Genomic DNA, 23,277 nt, shown 5'->3' on the forward strand with positions numbered 1-23,277 from the left:
ACGCTACCATGCAAAGGATCTGCGGCAATAGTCCTGGCGGGATCAGCCTTGTGGGGTTTACCCCAAGTCTGATGTTAGCGGGGGGGTGTTGTAGTGGGGTTTAAAACCGCAGACCCTGTGCTTACTAGTGCCACCTAGCGGGCGGTACGGGTGGTAAATTGGCAACATTAGACGTAGGGATTAGGCAGGACTGCATTTGCTTTAGCGTTTTAGGAGTAGCAGAAGTCTAGCCCTGGCAGTAAGCCATCTTGTAGAAACTGAGATCGAGAATCTCGTGCTTTCTTTTGGAATCAGACTCTGGACCGGCACGGATGTACGTCAGATCCAGATCCATCCACAAATTTCTGGTTGAAGCTATCGCCGAGTAACCCCAGCTTTGGAGCCGAAGGAGGCGAGCATAGGAACGCTAATTCCTGCCCGAGAGGGCAGCTAAATTCCCCATACCGACCAGATCCAGAACTCCGCCAGTCAACCTGATCTACGCCCAGCCCATCATCCCAGCCCAGCCCATATCAGCATCAATTGGTTTGCGGTGATGTTTTCGTAGGGTGATCGTCAGATACAAGAGAAAGAGCAGAAAAAAGCTCGTGTCTGGTTTAGTCTGCGCGTTGCTGATAGACAGCTAAGAACCCCGTTCGATTAGCTCCCAAACAAATACCCAAAATTAGGGAACGTCGCGATGATGGCGAAGGTGTCGTCCATGCCAAGTGTCATCAAAACCACTTGAAGTCTTTAGTTAATCTAAATATAAAGTATAATCTAAAAACCTAGTTTAGCAAATTTAAAATCGGTACAAAGTTAAAATCGGTAAAAAAATGAGGTTAAAACCACAAGCTAAAATTGTGTAAAAATATACAAATTAAAAAGGAAAGAAAAATATAAAAAAAAAAAGGAATAGATCAAAAACGGGTGTGATGTAAATTAGAACAGATGATTATTAGAAACGAGTAACAAGTTGAATTAGAAGAGGGCGAAATTAAATAAAAACGCCGATAAGACAAATTCGGTTAAGTCTCGATGTGGGTGTGTGTGCTGAAACTTTTAGTCTTCGCGAGTCGCTTTGGACTTGCATTTATTTACAGACTTCTTACGACACCTCCGATTTGGAAGCGCTTTCAACGGTGGAGTATATCAGGTGAGCAAAGTCTACCCAATATTTACCTTTTTCGTCTACATATGCATGTCATTTCGATTCAGAACCGAAATTGGAAATCAAATGAAATGAAAGTAAAACGTTGAAAATAAAGTTAACTTGTTAGGCACTATTAAAGAAAAAAAAAAGAGAAGATAAAATTAAAAATTAAAAAGAAAATATTTGAAAATATTGAAATTGCATCACATACGTTTGATTTAAAATATTTGCATTTAATAATAAATATTACACTTAGCAAAAATATAAATATATAAATAATACATTAAGAAATCCTTCCTAAATGCACATACAAATTATTAATGCCTAAATGCGAATACAAATTAATTATCATTGGTTCTAAGTAATAGAATTTTGTAAAACAGTAGTTAATAAGAAATGAAGTAATCTTTTAGGCTTTAACTCAAGAAAACAAAAGTAAACAAAACGAGATGTACACCTTTATGTTTAATAAATACGCTATTATAATGAAAGAGTAGAAAACCCTGTTGTAACTCCATGCCGATCACAGAGCCGTCGTAGGGTTATAAAATAAAAGGGGCCTGTTGCAGGATCGTTGGGAAAACGCACTGGCCATGGTAGGGTGGGCTGAAGACACCCCTTTTACATCTCGGGGTGCGCAAAGTGAGAGTACTATCCTAGTTCTTGTCTGTCCGTTTGTTAAGCTATCTCTTGTCCGGCCGAAATTGGCTCGTTTTTGCACGCAAATAAAACTGATTTATCCCAGATAACTATGAGCACCTGTAGGCTAATACTACTGAAGAACACCACTCCATTCGCTGACGAGCTAGAGCCGGAATTTAATGCGTGCCGTGTTATTAGCTTGCAAAGAACACCAGCTCTACGTTATTCGTTACAGCTGTTGTCGCCTTTAGGTCACCGTGTCAGTTCTGCTGCAGCGCCAACTGCACCTCGCAGCTTGCAGCCCCAGGTTCTGGCCACCAAGCACCCATTGCCCAGTACCCAGCACCCAGTTCCTTTTGCCGTATTTTCATTTTATAGTGTTTCCACAGCCCGTGCCATATTTGTGGATTTTTGCGCAGCGAAAACAGGCAATTAAGGGATCTGAAAATTAATGCAAGGTCCTTCGTGTTGCCACTCCACATTCATCACTTTATACGGGAATAAGAAAACCCCAGTATCTCGTTTTAAGGAAGTTCATTATTTATGAATGTGGAGCAAATTAAAGAAGGAGAAGGGACATTGCAACCAATCCTTTTCCGCGCCAGTTCACCCATTTTACAAGAATATATTAATTCGGAGATATATTCCTTTTGCGGCTGCGGTGGTCCTGTCTCCTTCTAATGGCAACGCACTCCTAATTTAATGAGTGGTTGATTTTAATCCACTTACGTGATTTACTGTGGTCACTTTGCCGCCAATCCCCTGTCCTCTGGTGGACCTTTGCCTTAGCTGGCCTAGTCGTGTAAACAAGCCAAAAGGTCTTAATTGGCGGACTATATTTTAATCATTTATGGAAATATTTATAGCTAAGCCTAGGCAAATGCTAGTACGCAGCATGGAAAATCCAGCAATTCATTTTGTTTAGGATTTGGTGAGAATTGTTCCACTTGCCACTCCTTTTTGCCAGACCCCCTTTGTCAAAATGAGGAACGAGAAAAGACAGCGAAAGCTGTCAGCGCCTGTCAGTGGGACAGGAGGAGCCCAGGTGATGCTAAAAAATTGTGATGCGAACCGGGTGGCCCCAAAAACATATTTATCAAAACACTCATGTCATGGCGACAGAGAAATGGGGAAAAGGCGCCATAAGGGGATGTGGCTAGGTGCTGATTGCATTGGCATGCCTAAATCGAATCGAACCCGGCTTCGATTGCTCCAGATTCTGTCTCTCAACAGCCCCCACCCCACCCGATTTCATTTGTCACTTTGGCCTCGTGCAGAGCAAACATTGGGGGAATCCTTGCAATTTCTTTCCAAGCCAACAATTCCTTCCAACAAAAGACAGTTTGCGGCCCCGAAACAAGCCATCTAAAATCTAAACCCGGCAAGGACGCTCTCGGCAGACACGAGCAGAAGGAAATTGTGGAAGAAGCGGTATAATCCAAAGTGCCAACTTTTAATTCCATTCTGGGAAGTTGTCGTAGGCCAATAAAAGTGCCGTTCTCCAAGTTTTTAACAATGTGCGTTGGCTCTTCGGATGCTCTTTTTGTACGGATGAGGATTCTCTACTTTAATTCCCAGTATCTAATACAAATAGTCATACTTTTCAGTCCTCTTTGAAGGCACTATCTAGGCTTTTGGCTGCCTCCTTTCCTACATTTATCAAAAAAACTTTCACTTTGCTAAATATTGAACATATGCCGAGCTTATGAAAGTTGCATAAAAAAAGTCTCTCCCGAAACTAATTATTTTACAGCTGCTGGGGTGGTTTCGGAATTCTTAGGACATGGTACAGAAAGTTTCCACGGACATGGGCAAGATTCCAGACAACACTACGGACATGGGGCCATCAAATGGGGGCAGTTGCCACTTGCACCCACGACCAAGGCTTCGCTCCTCCGTATGAAGAGGAGTTACTGCCTCCGAATATACTATTTCATTTGCATTTTGTATAAGTCATATTGCTACGTGACCCACATGCAGGACTAACCAGAGAGTGTGCGCCTTTTTTCCCAATTCCGGAAAGCAAACGAGTTCAAACGTAGTCGAAAGGTCATTCGGACAGAGGCGGGGTGGAGGAGTGAGGCTGGGCGTCCGGAGGGCTGGTCACGGAGGCTACGGCTATTGTGCAAAGACAAGCAAAAATTTGTATAAATTTTCATTAAATTACATCAAATCAAGCTGCAAGCACTTGAAAACTAGCAGACACGTGTTACTGCGAGGGCCTCTGGGAGGCAAGTTCGGATCGAGTAGAACTTGTGCACGGAACGAGATTAGATTCTCCGACACAGGGATAAACACGGCCAAAGTGTGACTTTTAAAGTCAAGTTAAAGCTATATTAAAAGTGGATAATATTTCAGATAAAGCTCTGGAGAAATAAAAGAGTCTTTAATCTTTTAGAAACAGATGAGTCGTATTTAAGGACCTATTTGAGTAGAGTCCTTTTTGGAACAGGATAGCCAACCTTCTCGGACATCGATTCTCCGTGTTCTTTTGGGTCGGTGTGACAAAGGGTAGAGGTCGACATTAGCGAAAGACAAAGTCACATTTGGCTTGTGGGGCCTGGGCATTAAGTTTGCAAGGAATGTCCGGACGGAGTTCCAAACCTGAGCGCATTAGACGGGTCGTCTTTCCGCCCTATAAACGACCCTTTTCAAGAAGTAGTTCATTGTGGCAGCACAGCAAGTAAACATGCGCAAAAAAGTGAGGAGAGCAAAGAAAAGGCCGGAAGCAATATGCATTTCCGCTGCCAAAAAAATGCAAGCACTTTTGAGGGGAGAACGGAATGGGGCAGTGTAAACGAGGTTCCGTAAAAAATGCAGTGCAGAAACTAAAACTGATTGAGTTTGCAGAAGCCAGAGGGAGCCGGAGAGTGCTCTTCGAATATGTCCACAAAAATGTGCGACTTTTAACTTGCTTTCGCTTTTAGTTTTCCTGAATTTCCTGCCGGTTCCTGGCCATGGTTTAGAATCGTGGCCCTGCCAGCTGGCTCTTAAATTTATTAAAATAGTTCAACACGATGGGAGCTACATAGCTGCATTGCCGGAAACCGGATAACTCCTACTTAATATGAGAAAAATAATCCACAGCGACAATGGCACCATCGATACACAAACGAATCAATCGGATTGGAGAGGTGACATCCGCTCAGAGGCGGGTCGATAAAATTGTTAAGTTGAAAAGGGGAAATCCCGCTGGACCGAAATCTGGCCAGGCCCTTGCCCCGGCGCTGCTCTTTCAACTTTTTGAAATTGAATTATTAATTCTGATATAATGCGAGGAGTCGACAAGCTAAGAAATAAAATGGCAGCCAGCGAGCACACCATGAACACGTAAACCAACGAGGTGGTTGTGGCTGTGGCTGTCAGTCAGTTGAGCCCGTTAGCAGGAGCTGGCCCAGAGCAGGCAAACATCCTGGCAAGGCTTTTCCTAAAAGCATGTCGGCATTAGGCAAGATAAATTGAATTGCGAAGAGCGGTGCGGGGCGGGCGCTTCGGCGCTTTCGGGGGAACGGGAGCCGGTCGAAAATTGCCATCCTGCCACCGCCGTCGCAGGATGAGAAAGAAGCCAAGCATTTAACACAAGGTAACGACCACGGCTGTGGCTACGATTACGAGTCCTAGCCCGGGGCGGAGTAGACGTCGATGACTTTAAGTCAGTCAATGGGCAGAGCGATGGCAAAATAAAGGCGAATCGGATGAATTGAATGAAGCGGAAACGGAAAGGAAGCTAATGAATGAAGCACAACGAACCAAATGAATGGCATCCAGAGAGTCTGGGACCCGAATTTTGTTTTCGGCCGGGACTGCACGCTTCGATGGGTAAGCGCTGGGGAGCCGGCAGGTCAAAAGACGCAGATTGTTGCGGTTTTCCGGGGTTCAAAGGAGGAGAGTTCGCAGTAGGGAGACATGTAATACCTTATATGGGACCCATTTCTATACCCTTGATAGGGGAGGGTATCATAGTTTTCGAATTATACATTTTAAAAGGTCTTGTGCAAAATAGGACCCACTTTTGAGAAACTTTAATATCAGATGGCAGCTTAAAAGGCATTTTTTATGAAAGTCATGTACCTCCGGGGCCTCGGGCCAAACTTTAATTAACTTCATGGCGCTGAAGGAAGAGGCGGAAAATAAATTCAAGCGTTTAATTAAAAAATGTCCTGGACGGGAGCAACTGCCAGCACATCTCTGGCGTTTTTCAAACTCACAAATATAAACAAGTCTGGTAAACAAGAGCAGCGGCAATGAAGCAATAACCGGAGTGTGATTCTGACACTGGCATTGATAAAATTCTCGTCACCGTGGGGTCGAAGGTTTGGAGCACAAACCGGACCACGCAGTGTCAATAACAATTTACACTTGAGACGATATCTCAATACTGTTGTTTCCCAGCGAAGTGGCCGAAGGAGGACCGGTCGCTTTTGGACTCATCGGAGACAGCTAGTCTTTGTTTATCTAGCCGGGAACAGCAGCCGGAGGATAGTCGGAGGATGGCCGCAGAAGCCACTGCTGGTGGCTGGCAGGGATTATTAGTTTTTACACAATAAAGAAAATCTGGGCCGATTAAATTTGTGGGTCGCTGGGTTTAGCCGATACTTGGCGTATTTACCAGACGCTTAACCGCGTTTCCGCACATACGAGGCCAGGCTTCACCAGGTCAAGTATCACCATTAGCACTTCCCGCACTAGAGAGTAATGACGGGAGGTGGCAATATATTGGCACTGTGACTGCTCCACTCTGCTTGCAAAGTGCTCGACAATGGCACTCGTTCAGACAATGTAAAATGCGCGCTCGTTTCGAACTGTCTGTCAACTTGGCTCAAGTGGCTCATCCTCCGCGTCTCAGCCTCCTCCAATCGAGTCTCTGGACGGACCCAGCAGCAGCACCTCCTCCTGGTACCACTCGATCGATTCCCGCTTGGCAGCGGGACAATGCGGACGCGAACTCGGATGCGGAAGCGAAGTGCACTTGTCGCCATTATTGACATAAATGCATCGTAGCTGGCTTTTTAGCTGTCGCACCCAATGATGAGCAGTCAGAGTTAACGAGCCAAGTCCGAGGAGCGGGGCGTAGCTACGGGGTTCCGGGCACAATTCTCTGGATTAGAATGATACACTAATCGCTTCAGAATTGGATAAAAGGATTCAAACAAAATGAAAACTCTTTAAAATATTCTTGCTTTAGGGCTTTGATGCAGACTGATGGAGAATCGATCTACAAAAGGTATTCGGCTTAAGGATCTGATAAAAACTGGTCGTGGTATAGACATTACGATGGGTCCTTTCTTTACGTTCCATGAACTAAAATACAATGCTCCCCAGTTTGTACTCCAATTAAAAGAATTAATTAAAAAATTAAAAATGTAATTTATTGGAGATACGGAATTCTTGGCAAAATAAAAACAGTCCGTGGAAAAGTGGATTGCGCAATGACCGACAAAAATGTAATGGGGTCTTATCCTAGGTGCTCTTGATCCTCAGCTGGTTAAAGTTGAACTTGCTGGTGTATGTGGGACGGGTACTGTGTGGCGAGCGCGGGCCCCGTTTGCTACGGAAAAATGGTTACTGAAATAACTACTACAGGACCATAGTAATAGGATAAGAACATACCAGGCACTATGAAAGTGCTGCAAACTCTCGTTCGTTTCGCGCCTGTCCTTCTCGGACTGGGCGTTCATATCGCTCTTATTCAGATACTTCCCCATCGGGCAAGTGCAGCCCTTGCTATCCTTCAGCAGCGCTCGCAACTGGTGGGCACCCAGGTGGCTGAAGACTTGGGGGTGGTTGCGGCAGCCTTGTCGCACAGCCTCGGCGAACATGTTGGTCAGCATATCCTCCAGCATCTGTTCGGGATTGGGGCGATGGTCGAGGTGCGGGTTCACATAGTGCATCACCCGCTCCACGGTCTTCTCGTAGTCCACAGGCAGTCCAGTCAGGCGGTCCAGGCGGAACAGCCGCGGCAGCTTAACCTTCGGCTTGGGCTTCGTACGGACGGCAGTCCTGCGCCAGACCCGCTGGCTGGGAGGAAGCGGGCTCTGGGCTGCGAGGTTTTTGTTGTGGCCGCGTCTTGGTGCCGTCATAAAGCGTCTCTTGAGGTGGCGCTGTTGCTTAGGATTGGTCTTGGGCACTCTCGTAACTGGTTTCACCCTCTTCCGGGGGATTCTGGGCAGCACCGCCTTCTTTTTCAACATTCTTTTTCGGCTGAAACTGCGCAACTATTTTTTTATTTTTTTTAATCTACGTTAAAATTTTGTAATTATCAAGAAGGTCGCTAAAACTCAAAACATAAACAAATCTGTCGAGCGCTTGGCCTTACCGAGAAGTATATATCGTCGCCTCCTCAACATTAGGTAATGATTTATTTTCAAAAAATAAAGCCAAACTCGATTCTGTTTGCCACCAATTCTCCATTATAGAATCTGAAGTCGAAGTGCAGAATCATCCGGATTCTTGATCCTTTAAAGGGATACAACAGAGAAAGCGTATAAGTCAATGAACGCAATCTGACATTAAAATCATAAATGCATATCCAAGAACGTATGAATATGAATTTTTACCTTATTTGTGCCCGAATGTATGCGTTTCCTGGGGGGCGAGAGAAAGAAATGGATCGGGTATAGATTTATGTGTTTCATGTCAAAATAAATGGATTTTACATGTTGCCATAAAGCGTTCGATGCTCATTCACTCGCTGGGTGTCAGAATTCATGACTGAGGTCGTCCCAATGGCGTCTGGGCTGGGCTGGTCTGTTCTGGTATGGGATGGCTGGGATGGGCTGGGCGCTGATGGCGTTACCAACGAAAGCAGCGACAGTGACAAACAGCAACAACAATGAAAATATAACATGGCATTAAAATGTCATTTCATCCTCACACAACAAGCTCATATTGGGGTGCTTCTTTTGTGGGCGATGGCAAGGGATCGAAATATTAAGTTAATATGTTATGAGCGAAGCGGGAAATCTTTTCAAAGTGAGACAGGATATTGGCAGCTGCTTGCAGCCAGACAGGATATTAAAGCCATAAAGATGAAATATTTCCTCGCTTTTCCGCCTGCAATAAGACCTCTTCGCTCCAGCACAGGTGCCGCTTTTCCTAAACTACCCAAACCCAGAGCTAGACAAATTCCTACACCTCCGCGGTGACGCGAATTTGAGGTGACGGAGGTCACCACCTGAGACCTCGACGTGTTGAGGTCATCTTTGTTCCTTGCAGCTCCTGCAATCTATATCGATGTCCTTTGGATTGCAGGACCATTGCACTGAGCCGGCTGTCATCAGTTGGATGATGGGGCGTGGTCACGCAGCTATTTCTGTCCTTAAAGCCAGTCCAGCGCCTGAGCCCAAAAATATGCTATTAATTTCAGCTTTCCTGTGAAAGCCTATTGACTTGTGAGTTTCAAACTTGTTAATTTGCTAAATTTGTACAGAAAAGATAAACATTCTTTATTGAATCTTAGTTGAGCCCAGAAGGGTAAGCTTGTCGCCTTCGCCCACCTTCGCATAATCCTCCTCGCCCGCTGCCTAGGTCCCATTCATCCTTGCGGTTGTGCACAATTTAGATCAAGGATACTGATAGGTCTTCGTGTTTCCGCCAAAACGTGTTGCCAAAGACGAAAACATCTATATATGTGTGGGTCCTATTGAAGATGTGGGAACAGACCTCTCGCCCTTAACATCCCAAGGCTCAAAGGCAAAAGTGGATATTTAAAAAATCTCTTTATTTTCTTTCGAATTAAATACAAGAGAGTTTATCAACGTGCATCCGTTAAAGCTGTTGGAAATTTATAAACATCTGTTGCACGAATTGATATTTCTTTCTGTCATTATTAAAAATCTCTCAAAAAAGTTTTGATAATTAGTAGCTGAACTTACGCAGGTTTCAATATCGAAGAGTTTTTCGGGTTTCAATATAGAAGGAAGAGTTTCTGGCAATTGGGCCTACACACCTCATCAGTTTATTTGCCGCACTGATTGGTGTATTGTGCCTTGTGGCCGCACGTGGGAGTCCCGGGAAGCCTTCGTGCTCCCAGTTAGCTGCGAAATAAGCCCTATTACACGCCCCCACTCTCGGCCCATCTTGGGCTCCACCCTCGCCATCGCCATCAGGACCGGCAAGGCAGAGACAAGCAGCGCAACTGATTGCTAAATAGACAGACAGCAAATACACACCGATATCGGACAGATTGTATTTAGCGGAGCAGGATACGGAGGCGGCGGATACGGTAACAAAGTGCGGAGCAGAAGGTACAACGAATCGGAGAGGGCGTGGATAGGAGGAGCTGAGCAGATGCGGAAGCTGTCTGATTAATTGAGGCATTAATTTTGCTAAATTACTCCAATACATTAGGGAGATCGAAGCCATTTGTCAAAATTAACCTGAGGAACCATGCAAATGAATTCGCTGTTCCCTGTTTGCCGTAATGAAGTCCGTGAGCGAGGGCTGCGGCAATAATAATAATTACGGGGGCTTATCAATGACCGGACTCAAGACTGCTGAGCTGAGCGGAGCTGAGCTGAGCTGAGCCTTGGAGCCGACTGAATAAAAAATGCCGAGCACGTGGTCTGCCATCAACGGCGGCTTCCGAAAATAGGACATCAATCTCCGGAACTACTCCACGGAGACGCACGGGGGATAGATCATTGGAAAAGTGCTTTCTTTGCTCCAGTTCTCTAGCCGAAGTGTAGCCATTTATGTTATGTCCTCCTTATGTAGTCTCCTCCTATGAACTGCAACAATTGCCGAGGCACGATATTTGCCTTTTCTCTTTTAAAAAAATGTTGAAAGTTCCATTAAAGCACGTACTGGGAAAGTGGCGACTGAGAAGAAGGATAGGAAATGGCAACGCCTTGTTTAATGCTAGAACTTTTCATCGAAGGTGCTGCTAAGATGAAAACTTAAGGCGATGGGTGGCAAAGGACGAGGGACGAACGCGAAGCTGGAACAGGTCGACGATGAGCCGTCTTACGGGGCTCCTCAGCAGAACTCTGGGCATAGAAGCTGCGACGTTATTAATAATTAAAATATTCACTAACAGGAAGTTGAAGACGTTAATAGCATCGAGGCAGGCCTCGCACCTCGCACCCGGCCATCCCCACCTGAGGGCGGGTTACTTTTTTGCTAATGCATAAACCATGCCAGACATCAGCAGGCAGCTCGCGTCGCAATCGTGGCGCGCTGAGCCCGTGCAGCCTGGTTTCCGTAATGTCTCTGGGCTTGAGCTGCGCCTAGTCAACTTATTATTAGTTGATTGCCACCCAACACCCAACGGCTACACTCCGCAATCTGTGTGGTTCGGCATCCCGATCCTTTGCGTCGCCAGAAAATGTTTAGCCTGTGAGCTGTAGGCCTCTGTTCATCTATTATTTCTGCTTACTTTAAAAAACAAGGTAAAATATTTAATTATTTTACAAATACTCAGACACACTGTTTTCCCCTCAGTACAGAACCTCAGGGCCGACTATTTCTGCCGGCAATGAACAACCCGGTAACCCTCATCCTTGGCAGACAAGGCGATTAAAGCTGCAATAGTGCTCCAGCACCTTAAAGTGCGCATGTGTGGGTAGAGGCAGGATCAGGGAGTAGGAGCCTGCTGCTAGCTGTAACCGCAAAACGCCAAAAGGAAATAAATGTGCGACTTTGAAATGAAACAAGCGTTTATGGTGCCATAAAACAAACCACGCACGAATATTTCTAAAACAAATACATGGAGCGGGAGCAGGGCGGGAGCTGTGTGTGCCCAGAACACACTCACATTAAATCCATCGTTCCTCGTGGAGCTGCTCCATATGATTTTGATTACATTGCCATTTTTTAGGGGAGGCGCTCCAGACAATCCCAACCCCAGTACCGCGAGTACTACTACAATGGGCGAGACAAGGCACCGCTTAAACTGTTTCACACAAAATTTGATTAGTGTCTGCACTAGCATCTACTCATAAGTGGTGGGGTCGGCCCAGTCCTGGTGTCTTTTCGCTCAGTGCACTTACCCTTGCGTGCGTACGTAAGCAAATTTTTGAAAATGTGATATAAAAAACAAGGCGACAAGGGGAGCAGGCCAGAAACGACGCCGCGGAAGGAGCTGAGCTAAGCTGAACATGAACCGAGTGCACAAAAACCACTAAATACAAAACGCAAAATTACTCCCACGAGACAGACATCTCAAGGATGGGTTCGGAAGGGATGGGATGACAGCGGATGATGTGAACCGGGTCGGGCCGGGCTGGGCTGGGCTGGGCTGGGCCAAATTACACAAGAGTCGGCGGTGGGACACGTTTAAAGCCTTGAACCGAAGTGAGGACTTTAAAGTTGATTACATTAAAGGCTTGCCGTTGCCTATGCTCTTCATAACTACTTTCCTAATGTTTTATAGTCCTGGATATGTTCTCACCGGTTTATATATAGACAGACCAACTCGGCCAGGCCATATCGATTTATTTATTTCTGTACTTAATCGGGAATGTACTTGAATACTAGTTAGGGACGGAAATAACCGCACGAACGGGGTGCAACTTGTGCTCTGGCCTTTGGGATCACGACACATTTACTGGTAAACAATGTTAATAAAGTCGCATTAATTTAAATGCGCAAAGGACGAGCCAGGAGAGCACGATAAGACACAGTCGGACCGCAACAAAGTCGTCAGAGTTGAAGGACAAAGGACTAAGGGAGAAACTCCGACAGTAATTCTTTCGCAGCGACTCCTATTTAAGCCTGTACTGCTAAAAAATACTCTGACTATCTGTCTTGAAAGTTAAATTTATGCAAACCGTTCGAACCGCCTTTTCTCCCAGTGCACTTAAGAGCCTCACACACGTCTCTGGCGGCGGCGAAAGCTACGACAATACAAACATCGACTAACAGGGAAAATGGCCAAACGGCATAAGGACGGTCCTGGAAAAGAGTTGCCTTTCGTCCTCGCACTTTTCCTTTCCGTCTGGTAGCTGGTGGCTGGTGGCTGTTGCTTCTCGCCACTGGTCCTGGATGAGAAGGCACATCGCACACCAGCCACGGAGTCGGCGGCAAAGGCAACATGAAAATCTTGTCATATTTTTCTTGTTTACTGTCAACATCTTTGTACTTGAAGTCCCATTATGTTAATTATGATGAAGTAAACAGGACACAGTTGTTGTTTATTATAATTACCAGCCGTCGAGTCAGCAGACCGCCGGGTCCGGGTCCGGGTCCTGCTCCGGGAGTCTGAGAGCCTGAGAGCCTGAGAGGTAAGACGCAAGTTGCAAAATGAATTTGTTGCACGGCCATGCAAAGAAATGCCAACGGATCGGAAAGAAAGCGGGGGCGACTTAACTAATTCAATTAGCGAAAGTACTAGCAGTGAAAACTCGTCTGGAACTGGGAACGATTTTGGAGGTATTTTGTTTCTCCTTCGGCTCACGCATTAGGAGTTGACACGATATTACTGGCTATTACTGCCAAGTTTGTTTGTGGTCGGGATAGAAAGTGATGTCTGCCTTGTTTACCGCCGAGTGTCGAGCCCTCATCAAACGTCCACCCAAGAAGAGAAGCTCCACCTTGCCTTCGATAAAGAAAAAGAGGTACTCCTTTGTCCTTAGTAGGACTTACAAGGACTAAGGTTGGCTGATCCTTATTAATGTCTTTAGATCAATAGCAAGTGTTGTGCAAACATCCTTTATTCGGGTGCATAAAAGTCCTGGTTATTTGGCTAGGCAATTGATGTTTCATTCAGTCTATGCCCCGCTCTCAAACAAAGAAGGCCAAAGGCAAAGGACACGCACCCGAATGGGCTTGCCTTGTAAGCACAAGTGCCTTCCACACACGGTTACCCCACCCAGATCCCGCCCCAGCCCACTCCCAGCTCCTCTGGCAAATGCATTTTTCATAATGCAGCGGACGCTGTACTTTTAAAAACAATGATATTAATTAGCCCCTCCTCGAGAGCGCAGAACAAAAAAATAAATGTGAATACAGCCGGGCTTTGTCCTTCCCCCTCCCAAGCCCCGCGTCGGAGGTCTCCCCTAATTTCATGCTGGCTGCTGTTGTCCATTTCTTTTGTGTGCACCGAAAGCGGAAAAATTCATTACACGAGTTTTTTGTCTTTGGAACAAAAAGATGTGTCGGCCCCGAGTGCAGAAACAAAGCCCGATGTGCGAAAGTTGTCTAAGAGTGTAGGAATTGCAGATGGGTGGGAGGATGTGTAAGGTGTGTTGGCATACATATGGCAGGCTGGGCAGAGGCACTATGGGTGGCGGAGCAAAAGGAAGTGCAGGAGCCCCTGCCCAAGAATTCTGCAATCAATTACATGTTGGCTACACATTATTTGATTGTTTACGCTATTGTCGGTTGTAGTGGATTGAAATTAAAATGTGGCGATTTAATATATCAAATATATACTGAAAATTAAATAGGTATAGCGGAGACTGTCATCTTTCAGTAGCAAGTTTACTTAAAGTTACATAATTGCTGTTTAAGTGTTCTAGCCCCCCACTTACTGCGCATGAAAGGATTGCCTTTCGATGTAGGCCCCCAGGACTATTCACTTTTGGAGAGCCGCGCGTAGAAAAGTACACTTTCAGGCATCGGGTCGATGCAACAAGAACTTTGATTAAAAGCACGCTCCCATTAGAGCTATCCAGTAGGACTCCTACCACCCTGAATGGGCCCTCCCCCCAAAAAGGCCCCTCGGGCACACACGAATAGCAATAAAGCCTTCCATGGAAATCGGAGAGAAAAGGTTTCAAGGGTTTCTCTCCTGGACAAAAACATATAAACCAAATTTATAACCAAAACGTGATGTCCCGCCACGGATCGAACGGGATCCAAGACAGCTCCCCCAGGCGCACACCACCTCCTTTTATCACCTGCCCTTGTACTGCGACGCATGGGCTTTCGGCGGGTTTCATAAAACATTAACAGACACCGTGTCTTTCGCCACTTCGACCAGTGACGGTTACGCATCCGTATCCTCTGGACATTTTGTTTAACAAAAAGTTCCCATTTGGTGTGTTGCAGGAAGTCCTGTACTTGGTTGTGCCGCCAGCATAATTTTTTGCTCACTGTCGCAAAACGCCAGTCAGTGAGAAAGCCATGGTTGTGTAATCCGGTAGGTCGGCATAATTACCAGCATCCTCTAATAATCCTCTGGAATTGTAAATCTGGGAATCCTGAATCCTACTTATTACATTTCGCTTCTATTTTCCATTACCCGACCCTGCTCCTGGTACCCAGGCCAGAGTCCCTGCTCCGTTCCATTTGCAATCAACGAACAGCAACAATCGAACGAGGCAGTATTTTGACAATCGACAAGTAGTCGGAAGTCTGGAGGGGTTCTCCGGTATGGAGTCGAGATGCAAGAGGCGGCCGTTGGAAGTCCCGTCTGCGGTTGATGGTTTCCAACAGTCGCCGAGAAAGAAAAATGCTTTTAACTTTTATGGCTCTAATGGAGTTTTGTGTGCCTCCCTTATCCCTTGCCAAGTACGGATGCGCACTCTCCCGGATTTTAAACAACCAAAACTACACTTTAACCGTGTGACAGAGTGAACCAAAGAATTTTCGTCCTCTGTACTTATTCGCGTTGGCAGAGGTCCCATGGTCTAACCCATTAAGTTCCTTGCCTTATCGGATTTATGAGTATTTGTCAGCAAACCGTTGAAAGGTAGAAGACCGCTGTGCATCTCATTAACCCTTCAAGTGCATTCCAATTTCTAGTTCCAACCTGATCCGGGTTATTATTATCAAAACAAAGTTTCTAAGACACGCAAGGGACAAAGTTCTAGAGGCGTTTAAAAGAGACTAATTTGAATTATATTTTCTTTTTGAGACGTGAAAGAAGAGCTTCATCTTGAACCGCGCGAACCACTTCACGACATGCCTGGACAATGAATATCTTGATCAGTTTATCTCCTGCTTTTATGCATTTTAAAGTTTATGCGCCTGACATCACTTTCTATTTCCTCCGACAAAGTCGCTTTCGATAACAAAAAAGGGTAAAGAGCTAGATAGGGATATGCAAAGGACCACGAACCAGAGGTCCTTGGTAGCTAAACTGCTGCTGTTTGTCAAAATCCTTGGGCTTTTTCCACCGTCCACCAAGTTTCGCCCAAGTCAGGCGCCCAAACATATTACCCTTGTACTTTTGCTTGCTCTTTTGCCATTTTTCTTAGGGTCCTTTGTTTGAGTTGCCGGCCTTGTTCTGCTTTGAAGTTTGATGACTGGTCTTTAAGGACATTGGAAATTGCGGTCAGGGAAATTAATTTCCGGTTGAAAAAACTTTTCTTTAGTTTTTTGGCAGCCGCTGGATGCTCCTTTATTCTCCCTGGGCTGTCATCTGAATCGCATTATTATTGAACGCAAACTCAATAAAGAGAAGAGAATAAAGAGAAAGTCAAACTTTCATCTAGACTTTGCACCTATTATCTATATATAATATTAAGTATTAAGGGGGCCTGCGATAATCTCAAAAAATTAGGACAAATGCCTTCCTCGAGAAGGCATCGAATCCTCGAAATAATAAAGAATACATAGGTCCCCCCTAAACAAATTGCCCAAAACAAAGGCTATATCCTTGCCAAAAATCATTCGATTCTTGAGCGAAGTACCTTAAACGAATTGTATATCGAACCTCTTTCAAACTGAATCAAAAAATTCAATCAAATTATTTTTTAGATTTTTGGTCAACTTTTGTAGACTAATCTCCTTCGAAATTATAAGGAATACATAGGGGGGACAATACAGCCCCCTACGGCGGCCATATCTCTGCCAATATTTATTTTAAAATGTGCACATTATAAAGGTTGAAAATGGAAACCAAAGTAGGCGAGCAGGAACTGTCATTCTGCTGTCTCAGTTTTGGGCTTTAATAGTAGAGCAATTTTTAATATGGGTGCAGAACAGTCGGCACGGTTGGCTTGTACGGAAACGGGAGCGACTGAAAAACCCCTGAGGCTTATCAATTCTGAATTGTTTTTCCGACTGTATTTCGACAAGATGCGAGAGCCTGTAACCGGTTCAGTGACCGAAGCCCTTTTGCATTTGGTGAAGAATCTACCCAAGGACAGGGCGATCCTTAACGGTTAGTCCCAATTTCAGTTTACAAATTGAATGATATCCCAATCCGAGAACAGAAGTAGCTGCGCACCACGGCGAAGTGGAAAGGATGGAATACAGTGACAACGAAAGTGGATTTAGCTCCGACTCCACAGCCACTACAGGAGGGTACTACGACGACGTGGACATAGAGCCCATTCAGATAGCCGAGTTCGATTCCATGGATGAATATGACATTTCCCCGCCTGACTCGGTTGATATTATCGCTGATCGTCTGCCCCATTTCGGCCCAGTTGAATAAGCAGGCGTTTAATAAAACAAGGATTTATGTACACAACTAATTGCAATTCGTTTAAAATGTCTACTTAAAGTTAACCTTTTTCAGCCTAAGGGATTTGATGGGTCTGACAATGCTCCTTCGCTCCTCGCGATGCTTTTTTAGTTCCGCCTCGCGCTTTTTCGCATGGTACTGCGACTTCTTTTGTTTGTTCACCTCGAAAGTCATCTGCCGATTGCCGAGGGAGCGACCCACGTTTGTCACCTGGCCCTCCAGTTGGGTCATAACGCGCACGCGATCCTGCAGAGTGGCCTGTTTGATGCGCTGCTGCAGCGCACTGCTTCCCTTATGCGGATCTAGAGCGGTCATGGTGAAGCGATTGCCAGATCCATTTGCGGCGGGTCGAGCTGCCTTTCCATTTGCTTGGGGTGCGGCTATGGTTTCAGGAGCATCCTGTTCATCGTCGTCCTCCTCCTCCTCTTCTTCTTCGTCCCGTTGTCGCTTCACCTGCTTATAGGCCTGCTTCATTTCCTTGACGTATTCCTTGCGGTCGTCATCATCCGAAGAAGCTTCATCTCCGCTGTCGTCCTTCTCGCCATCGCTCTTCTCGAAACCAAATAGATCATCATCGCCGTCACTGTCCTCTCGCTGCTGAGCTTCTTCTTCGTGCAACTCCGCTACCCGAGCCACCTCCACACGCTTCTTCAGCTCCTTGGCCTTCGACTTGTCCAGGCGATTCAAAACTGGAGCCAACAGGCGGTACTCCTCAGCCTCCTTGTTAACGGCAAAGTCAGTGTTCTCGAACATAGCCTTGAATCGAGAATCCTCCAACAGATTGGGAACATTTCGCTGCTTGGCACTGTTCGAAGGGTTGGCTTGCTCGTCCATGATCTTGAGGGCCAACTCCTTGTTGACTTTCGGAAGTTTGGACTCGATCTGCAGACGTGACTTGCGCTCGCTCTCGATCTCTTGCCGGATTTTATCCTTACGGAAGCGATCAAAGGCGAAGGGTTCCACCACAGCCTTGGCTTTGTTGTACAAACGCGCATCCATGAAATAGCTGCAAGAATTCCACAAAATTCCGTTTAGAAAAGGAATTAAGAGAAAAAAATTACTGATTCTTACCCGTGCATGTAACCCTTGAGGAGATTTGTGCCCACGAGATGTTCCATACCCAGTTCCGCCAGTTCCTTGGCCGTGACAAATTGGTAGTCATCGAAGACGTTCTCGACAACTTCGGACTCGATCTCCTCAGTAAGGTTGTCCAGGAAAGAGCACCACCGCGGCGCTGGGCCCATGGCTGGCACGTAGTAGGTCAACATTTTGACGTCCTCCTGCGCCAGGAAGAACATACCCGTGTCGGGAATGGTGCAGAAGTCGTTGAACGATGTAGTGGACTCCACGTAGGCAATTTGTTTCCCCGTCTGTTCGTCCCAAAGTTTGAGAGTGGCCTCGTCCAAGCTGTAAACCGCATTCTGGGCTGGATTGAAAGCCAGACGTTTAATTGGCAGCTTGTTAAGGTGATTTTTCACCAGAAGGGGTTGCTTGGCTCGAATATCGTAGATGAGAACATGGCCCGAAGCTGTGCCCACTCCCATGTGCAGGCCGTTGCGGAATTTGAGCGCAGTGACCGAGGGAAACTCCTTGACGCCCGGCAGCCGTATAGCCACATCCAAAGTAGAGCAACGCTGTTTCGTTCGCGGATCCCAAGCCTCCACCGTTCCTTCTTTGGTTCCTGCTACTAGCAGATGGTGCTCTGGATTTACTTCGCAAGCGTTCAAGCAACTTGCCTCTGTTTCGAACGGTTGTAGAAACTGTCCTCTCTCTAGGTTAAGCCGGTAAATGTCCTGTGAACAGATAGATGGAGTCAAGAAACAAGTTCTTCTCTGAAGTCATGTGATTTTACCCTGCCCACTCCCACGATAAACATGTCGCAGCTGGGCTTGTGAAACTTCATATCCCGCCCGAAACGTGGAATCCTCAGCCTGTAATGGCGGCCATGGGCGGCATGGATCTCCACGTAGCGGTCGCACTGCAGGAAGACCATCTTGCTGTAGTCGTCGCTTATGACCTCAAATGTGGTCACTTCGGAGTCGAAGCAGCGCTCGAACTTAATGGACAGGTTGGAGACCTCGAAGCACTTGACGCGGGGCTTGTAGGTGCCTGTGGCAAGTATGTATTGCTGGTCAGGACTCATTCGTATGCTGGTGCATACACCCGGCATGTCAAAGTCCTGGATGAGCTCTATTTGACGCCGGGAGTCGACCTTCTTCATCAGCTGAGACCGCTTGCGCCTGTCGGTGAGCCACTGCGAAGAAGAAGACAATTAACCCGATGCTCAGATAGATTTTCACATTACTTACATCTGGCACCGACTTGCCGGCGCTTAGATTGTAGATCTTCACATCGTTTACTTCGTTGACAAACATGATGGCTGCAATATATTAAAAATATTGCAACATAAACAAACGAAGAGCCCGCAACACGTGCGACTTCTGTTACAATGTGGCCAGGTGGTTTGGGTGGAGATACTGGTATTTTTTTTCGATCATTGTCTAAAAGGAATACACAAGTGGCGTTTGCTCTGCCAGCTAGTTTTACTATATAAGTGCATTTAATTCAAGTCCAATTAATTCTTTTGTAAGTAATAAGCTTGAATAGAACATTTTACAATAACAATGATTTGAATTTCCGTTAGAAGCTATCGATACCCAGGGGCGTTACGACAGCATTGCCATCCTGCCGAAAAATGGTATTTGCTGCTCCCAGGCTGTTTGTAGTGAGACCAAGCCAGCCAAAGTCAAGGAAGAAGACGCAAAAAGAAAAGTGTCTACTGATTTCCATCGCGACTCGCCAATTGAAAATAATTGCAATAACAAAGTTTTCGTAGCCCCAAAGCCTGTGTGTGATTGCACAGGACTGAGCCGCGCTTGACTACCATTGAGACGTTACTGGCCAACTATTCCGCCCTTCTAACAACAATAACAACCAAAAGCGACTTGCACATTCCCCCGCACCCTTCGTCGTCAGAGTCGATCCAAAAACGGTGAGTAATATTCGCTAAGCCAATTAAGCGTTCTTGGCTCTGCGATTATTCAGAAAAGAAAACTAGTTATGCACCTGGGGCTGTGGTGTAAGGGCCAAAACAAATCAAACCTTCTGAGTGGTGCCACTGCTCACCCACCAACTTTCCCCTCCTTTGTTGCGTTTTGTATACACCCCCATTATACCCTTCCAAGGGGTATCCCTGGTTTCTTGCGAGGGAGGAAAGCTATTTGGGTATACAGTTTTGATATAAAATGAATCATTTGTTAGGTTTTTAGAACTCAAAAGGTACTTGGAACAAATAAATTGGAAATGGAAAAAAAGTTTCCCAAAACTCGTTCTTAATTTGGGACTAATCGAAATGTTACCAAAACATCAATACTCTACGGATGGGGCTCATCAACTAGGTCGTCCAATACATGCCACCCAAGTCTGTCCATTACTCTTCTTACCTCCCATGTCTAAAAGACTATAATCGTATCTAAAAACATGAAATATTTCTAAATGGAACTCTTCCCGCCCTTAAAATCCATAAAAATATTTACGAGAGAAAGAGTATACAACTCCCAACTGAATAGAAATAACCTTTTCCTGCTCTGTTGTTGTTGCACTCCAATCTGGTTATATGTATATGCGACCCCCATTATTACTTTTTGCCTGTTTTGGGTGTCTTTGTGCTGGATTTTCGTAATAGGGGGAGGGTGGATGACTCGAATTCCTCCAGCGCAGTTCTCGCCATGGGAGTGCGCAAGGGTTCAGGCTCTGGCTCCGTCTCCGTCTCCTTGCGATTAGCTGCCCCAGTGGCCAAAGGCCCATGGTCTTTGACTGATAAGCCTAATCTGACATGGCCAGTCGGGTGCCACTGAGTCTTGCAACTACTGATAGCAGTGAGTAGTTTGAAATGCAATAAAACAATGCAATAGATTGGGATTGGCCTTGGGACCACTTTCCAGATCCTTTGTTGGAGCTTCCATTCAACTTTTATAATAAACTCTCATTATTTCTAATAGATTCAGTTTAGAACCTCACGCTATATTAATATTTATAATCAAGGGAGGTCGTGACAATAAACATTGAATGATTAAAGTATTACCTTAATGGCTTGAAGCCCATGGGAACTGGGAACACTCGGGTGGACTTCCCACGTTGACACCTCGGCCTTGAGCCTAATCCCTTCCAGCCGGAGCGAGGGGCTTGGCTGCAGCTCCTCGAGAGCGGCCCAAATGAAAGGCCTTCAAGTCTACTGGCACTCCGACAACCGACAAAAGTCAAGTGGTATGGATATTCCCCCCGGAGGGTTTTTACCCACCACTACCACTCTTTAAACTTCGGCGGGCTCTCGATTGGGTCTTACTTTTGTGAGTTCGGCTTCGCAAATAAACAAACCCGGTCGGCTGTTCAAACACGAGCATGCCTTAAAAAAGTAAAAAAGTATATTGGGGGCAGTTTGGAAACAGAAAAAGAAAAGGGAGCAAAATGTTGAGTTGCCGCCGCAGAACCAATTAATGCAGTGCCACAGTTTGTTGATAAGGCCGTGTCGTGGACATTCAAATGAGCACCTGATATAGTTGCGGAGTATAGTTTTGCCTGGGCTGGAGTGCGTTCATGTCAAGATGAGTAAAGTGCGCAGTGTGGTTAACAGGCTGCACGAGCGCATCGACTATCTTATAGAGAAATGTGGGCTCCACACTCCCAGTTCCCTCTGCACAGACTAATTGTCTTCTCCCTCGTAGGTCCCAACATGACTGCAGCGCCTTACAACTACAACTACATTTTCAAGTACATCATCATCGGGGACATGGGCGTGGGCAAGTCCTGCCTGCTGCACCAGTTCACCGAGAAGAAATGTGAGTAATCCCTCCCAAAACAGAGCTACAGGCACTAACTCTTCCTCTGTTGGCTAGTCATGGCCAATTGTCCGCACACGATTGGCGTGGAGTTCGGAACACGCATCATTGAAGTGGACGACAAGAAGATAAAGCTTCAGATCTGGGACACGGCGGGCCAGGAGCGATTCCGGGCCGTGACTCGGTCCTACTACAGAGGAGCTGCAGGAGCGCTGATGGTCTATGACATAACCAGGCGGTGAGCGATGAGGTCCATTTTATTCCACTTGATTTTTTGCTAAATCCTGTTTTACTTTTCAGCTCCACTTATAATCACCTGAGCAGCTGGCTCACCGACACGCGTAATCTCACAAACCCCAGTACTGTGATCTTTCTCATTGGCAACAAGTCCGATCTGGAGAGCACTCGCGAGGTGACCTACGAGGAGGCCAAGGAGTTTGCCGACGAGAACGGACTCATGTTTCTCGAAGCGAGTGCAATGACGTGAGTATAGGAGCTACTATAGGAAGGAGTCATTCTTCTCAATGTTCTGCTGTATACTAATTTAATGACCTCCACTTACAGAGGCCAGAATGTGGAGGAGGCTTTCCTCGAAACCGCTCGCAAGATCTACCAGAACATCCAGGAGGGCCGCCTTGACCTGAACGCCTCAGAGTCCGGAGTGCAGCACCGACCCTCGCAGCCGTCGAGGACATCGCTGAGCAGTGAAGCCACGGGCGCCAAGGATCAGTGCTCGTGCTAAATGAATGCACCTTATATTTACACACTCCTAGATATACAAATCTACTTTTATTTTTAGCCGACTCGTAATCTACCGAAGCCCAAGCTAAAACCAATGTATGTAGTTGAATGATTCGATTAAGCATAATGTGTGAGCGATTTGCAGCGACAGCAACAAGGCAAACCAAAATATATAAGAACCCTCCCCAATAATACGACAAAGCCACTTCAAACGTTTGTAATGTCGAGTAAGCGTTCTAATTAGTAAATTAAAAGGATTGTTGGTTAGAGAGAGTTATTTTCAAGCATCGTTAGAGAAACCAAAGTTTTGATTATCAAATTTATAAAGTTTATCGCTCTTTACTAAAGTCACTCGTTCGTTTGGTCCAATACCTTAAGTCGGTGCGTTCTGTGCAGAACTCTTATTCTGTTGGCTGTCTATCTCTGTATATATATGAATTTTGTATCTCCCTTTATGAATCATTTTTTGTTGAGTATTTGTTGTAGACGCGTGCGAAGAGAAATACGATCAGTGTTATATGAATATTAACGATGTATTAATGGCATAATGCAATAGGAAATAAAGAAAA

At 45.8% G+C, this 23,277-nt stretch overlaps 4 protein-coding genes across 5 annotated transcripts; 2 read left to right on the forward strand and 2 right to left on the reverse strand.

Annotated features, from left to right (window-relative positions):
* Window positions 1-7,121: 7,121 nt before the first annotated feature.
* Window positions 7,122-8,137, reverse strand: LOC6497832. Its single transcript, XM_001961502.4, has 2 exons — window positions 7,385-8,137; window positions 7,122-7,322 (listed from the first exon to the last, which is right to left on the reverse strand). Exons 1-2 carry the CDS (start codon window positions 7,963-7,965, stop codon window positions 7,235-7,237), a joined length of 669 nt encoding a protein of 222 aa, XP_001961538.1. The 5' UTR covers window positions 7,966-8,137; the 3' UTR covers window positions 7,122-7,234.
* Window positions 8,138-16,560: 8,423 nt separating this feature from the next.
* Window positions 16,561-17,139, forward strand: LOC26515017. Its single transcript, XM_014906911.3, has 2 exons — window positions 16,561-16,823; window positions 16,876-17,139. The coding sequence occupies exons 1-2, from the start codon at window positions 16,631-16,633 to the stop codon at window positions 17,097-17,099; spliced, it is 417 nt and encodes a 138-aa protein (XP_014762397.1). The 5' UTR covers window positions 16,561-16,630; the 3' UTR covers window positions 17,100-17,139.
* Window positions 17,107-21,429, reverse strand: LOC6497831 (nucleolar protein 10). The gene is made up of 5 exons (XM_001961501.4): window positions 21,214-21,429; window positions 19,439-19,509; window positions 18,982-19,383; window positions 18,201-18,922; window positions 17,107-18,135 (listed from the first exon to the last, which is right to left on the reverse strand). Exons 2-5 carry the CDS (start codon window positions 19,502-19,504, stop codon window positions 17,160-17,162), a joined length of 2,166 nt encoding a protein of 721 aa, XP_001961537.1. The 5' UTR covers window positions 19,505-19,509; window positions 21,214-21,429; the 3' UTR covers window positions 17,107-17,159.
* On the forward strand, window positions 19,827-22,920 carry LOC6497700 (ras-related protein Rab-14). Of its 2 annotated transcripts, none has more exons than XM_014906307.3 (5): window positions 19,827-20,121; window positions 21,854-21,967; window positions 22,025-22,205; window positions 22,268-22,450; window positions 22,532-22,920. In XM_014906307.3, the coding sequence occupies exons 2-5, from the start codon at window positions 21,862-21,864 to the stop codon at window positions 22,707-22,709; spliced, it is 648 nt and encodes a 215-aa protein (XP_014761793.1). In that variant the 5' UTR covers window positions 19,827-20,121; window positions 21,854-21,861; the 3' UTR covers window positions 22,710-22,920. The 2 variants fall into 2 exon arrangements, with proteins under 2 accessions (XP_014761793.1, XP_001961536.1); XM_001961500.4 differs by lacking the exon at window positions 19,827-20,121 and adding an exon at window positions 21,505-21,797.
* The last annotated feature ends 357 nt before the right edge of the window (window positions 22,921-23,277 follow it).

This window comes from Drosophila ananassae, chromosome 3R (assembly GCF_017639315.1).
Source record: "Drosophila ananassae strain 14024-0371.13 chromosome 3R, ASM1763931v2, whole genome shotgun sequence".
NCBI classification, from domain to species: domain Eukaryota; kingdom Metazoa; phylum Arthropoda; class Insecta; order Diptera; family Drosophilidae; genus Drosophila; species Drosophila ananassae.

Bases quoted from the DNA above. Each gene is read 5' to 3' on its own strand.
- LOC6497832 (XM_001961502.4), bottom strand. From the start codon at position 7,965: ATGTTGAAAAAGAAGGCGGTGCTGCCCAGAATCCCCCGGAAGAGGGTG. The intron at 7,323-7,384 runs GTATGTTCTTAT...ATTTTTCCGTAG, and splicing joins CAGCACTTTCATAGTGCCTG to CAAACGGGGCCCGCGCTCGC.
- LOC26515017 (XM_014906911.3), top strand. From the start codon at position 16,631: ATGGGTGCAGAACAGTCGGCACGGTTGGCTTGTACGGAAACGGGAGCG. The intron at 16,824-16,875 runs GTTAGTCCCAAT...ATCCGAGAACAG, and splicing joins GGACAGGGCGATCCTTAACG to AAGTAGCTGCGCACCACGGC.
- LOC6497831 (XM_001961501.4), bottom strand. From the start codon at position 19,504: ATGTTTGTCAACGAAGTAAACGATGTGAAGATCTACAATCTAAGCGCC. The intron at 19,384-19,438 runs GTAAGTAATGTG...TCTTCTTCGCAG, and splicing joins CCGGCAAGTCGGTGCCAGAT to TGGCTCACCGACAGGCGCAA. The intron at 18,923-18,981 runs GTAAAATCACAT...ATCTGTTCACAG, and splicing joins TTATCGTGGGAGTGGGCAGG to GACATTTACCGGCTTAACCT.
- LOC6497700 (XM_001961500.4), top strand. From the start codon at position 21,734: ATGAGTAAAGTGCGCAGTGTGGTTAACAGGCTGCACGAGCGCATCGAC. The intron at 21,798-21,853 runs GTGGGCTCCACA...TCTCCCTCGTAG, and splicing joins CGACTATCTTATAGAGAAAT to GTCCCAACATGACTGCAGCG. The intron at 22,451-22,531 runs GTGAGTATAGGA...CTCCACTTACAG, and splicing joins CTCGAAGCGAGTGCAATGAC to AGGCCAGAATGTGGAGGAGG.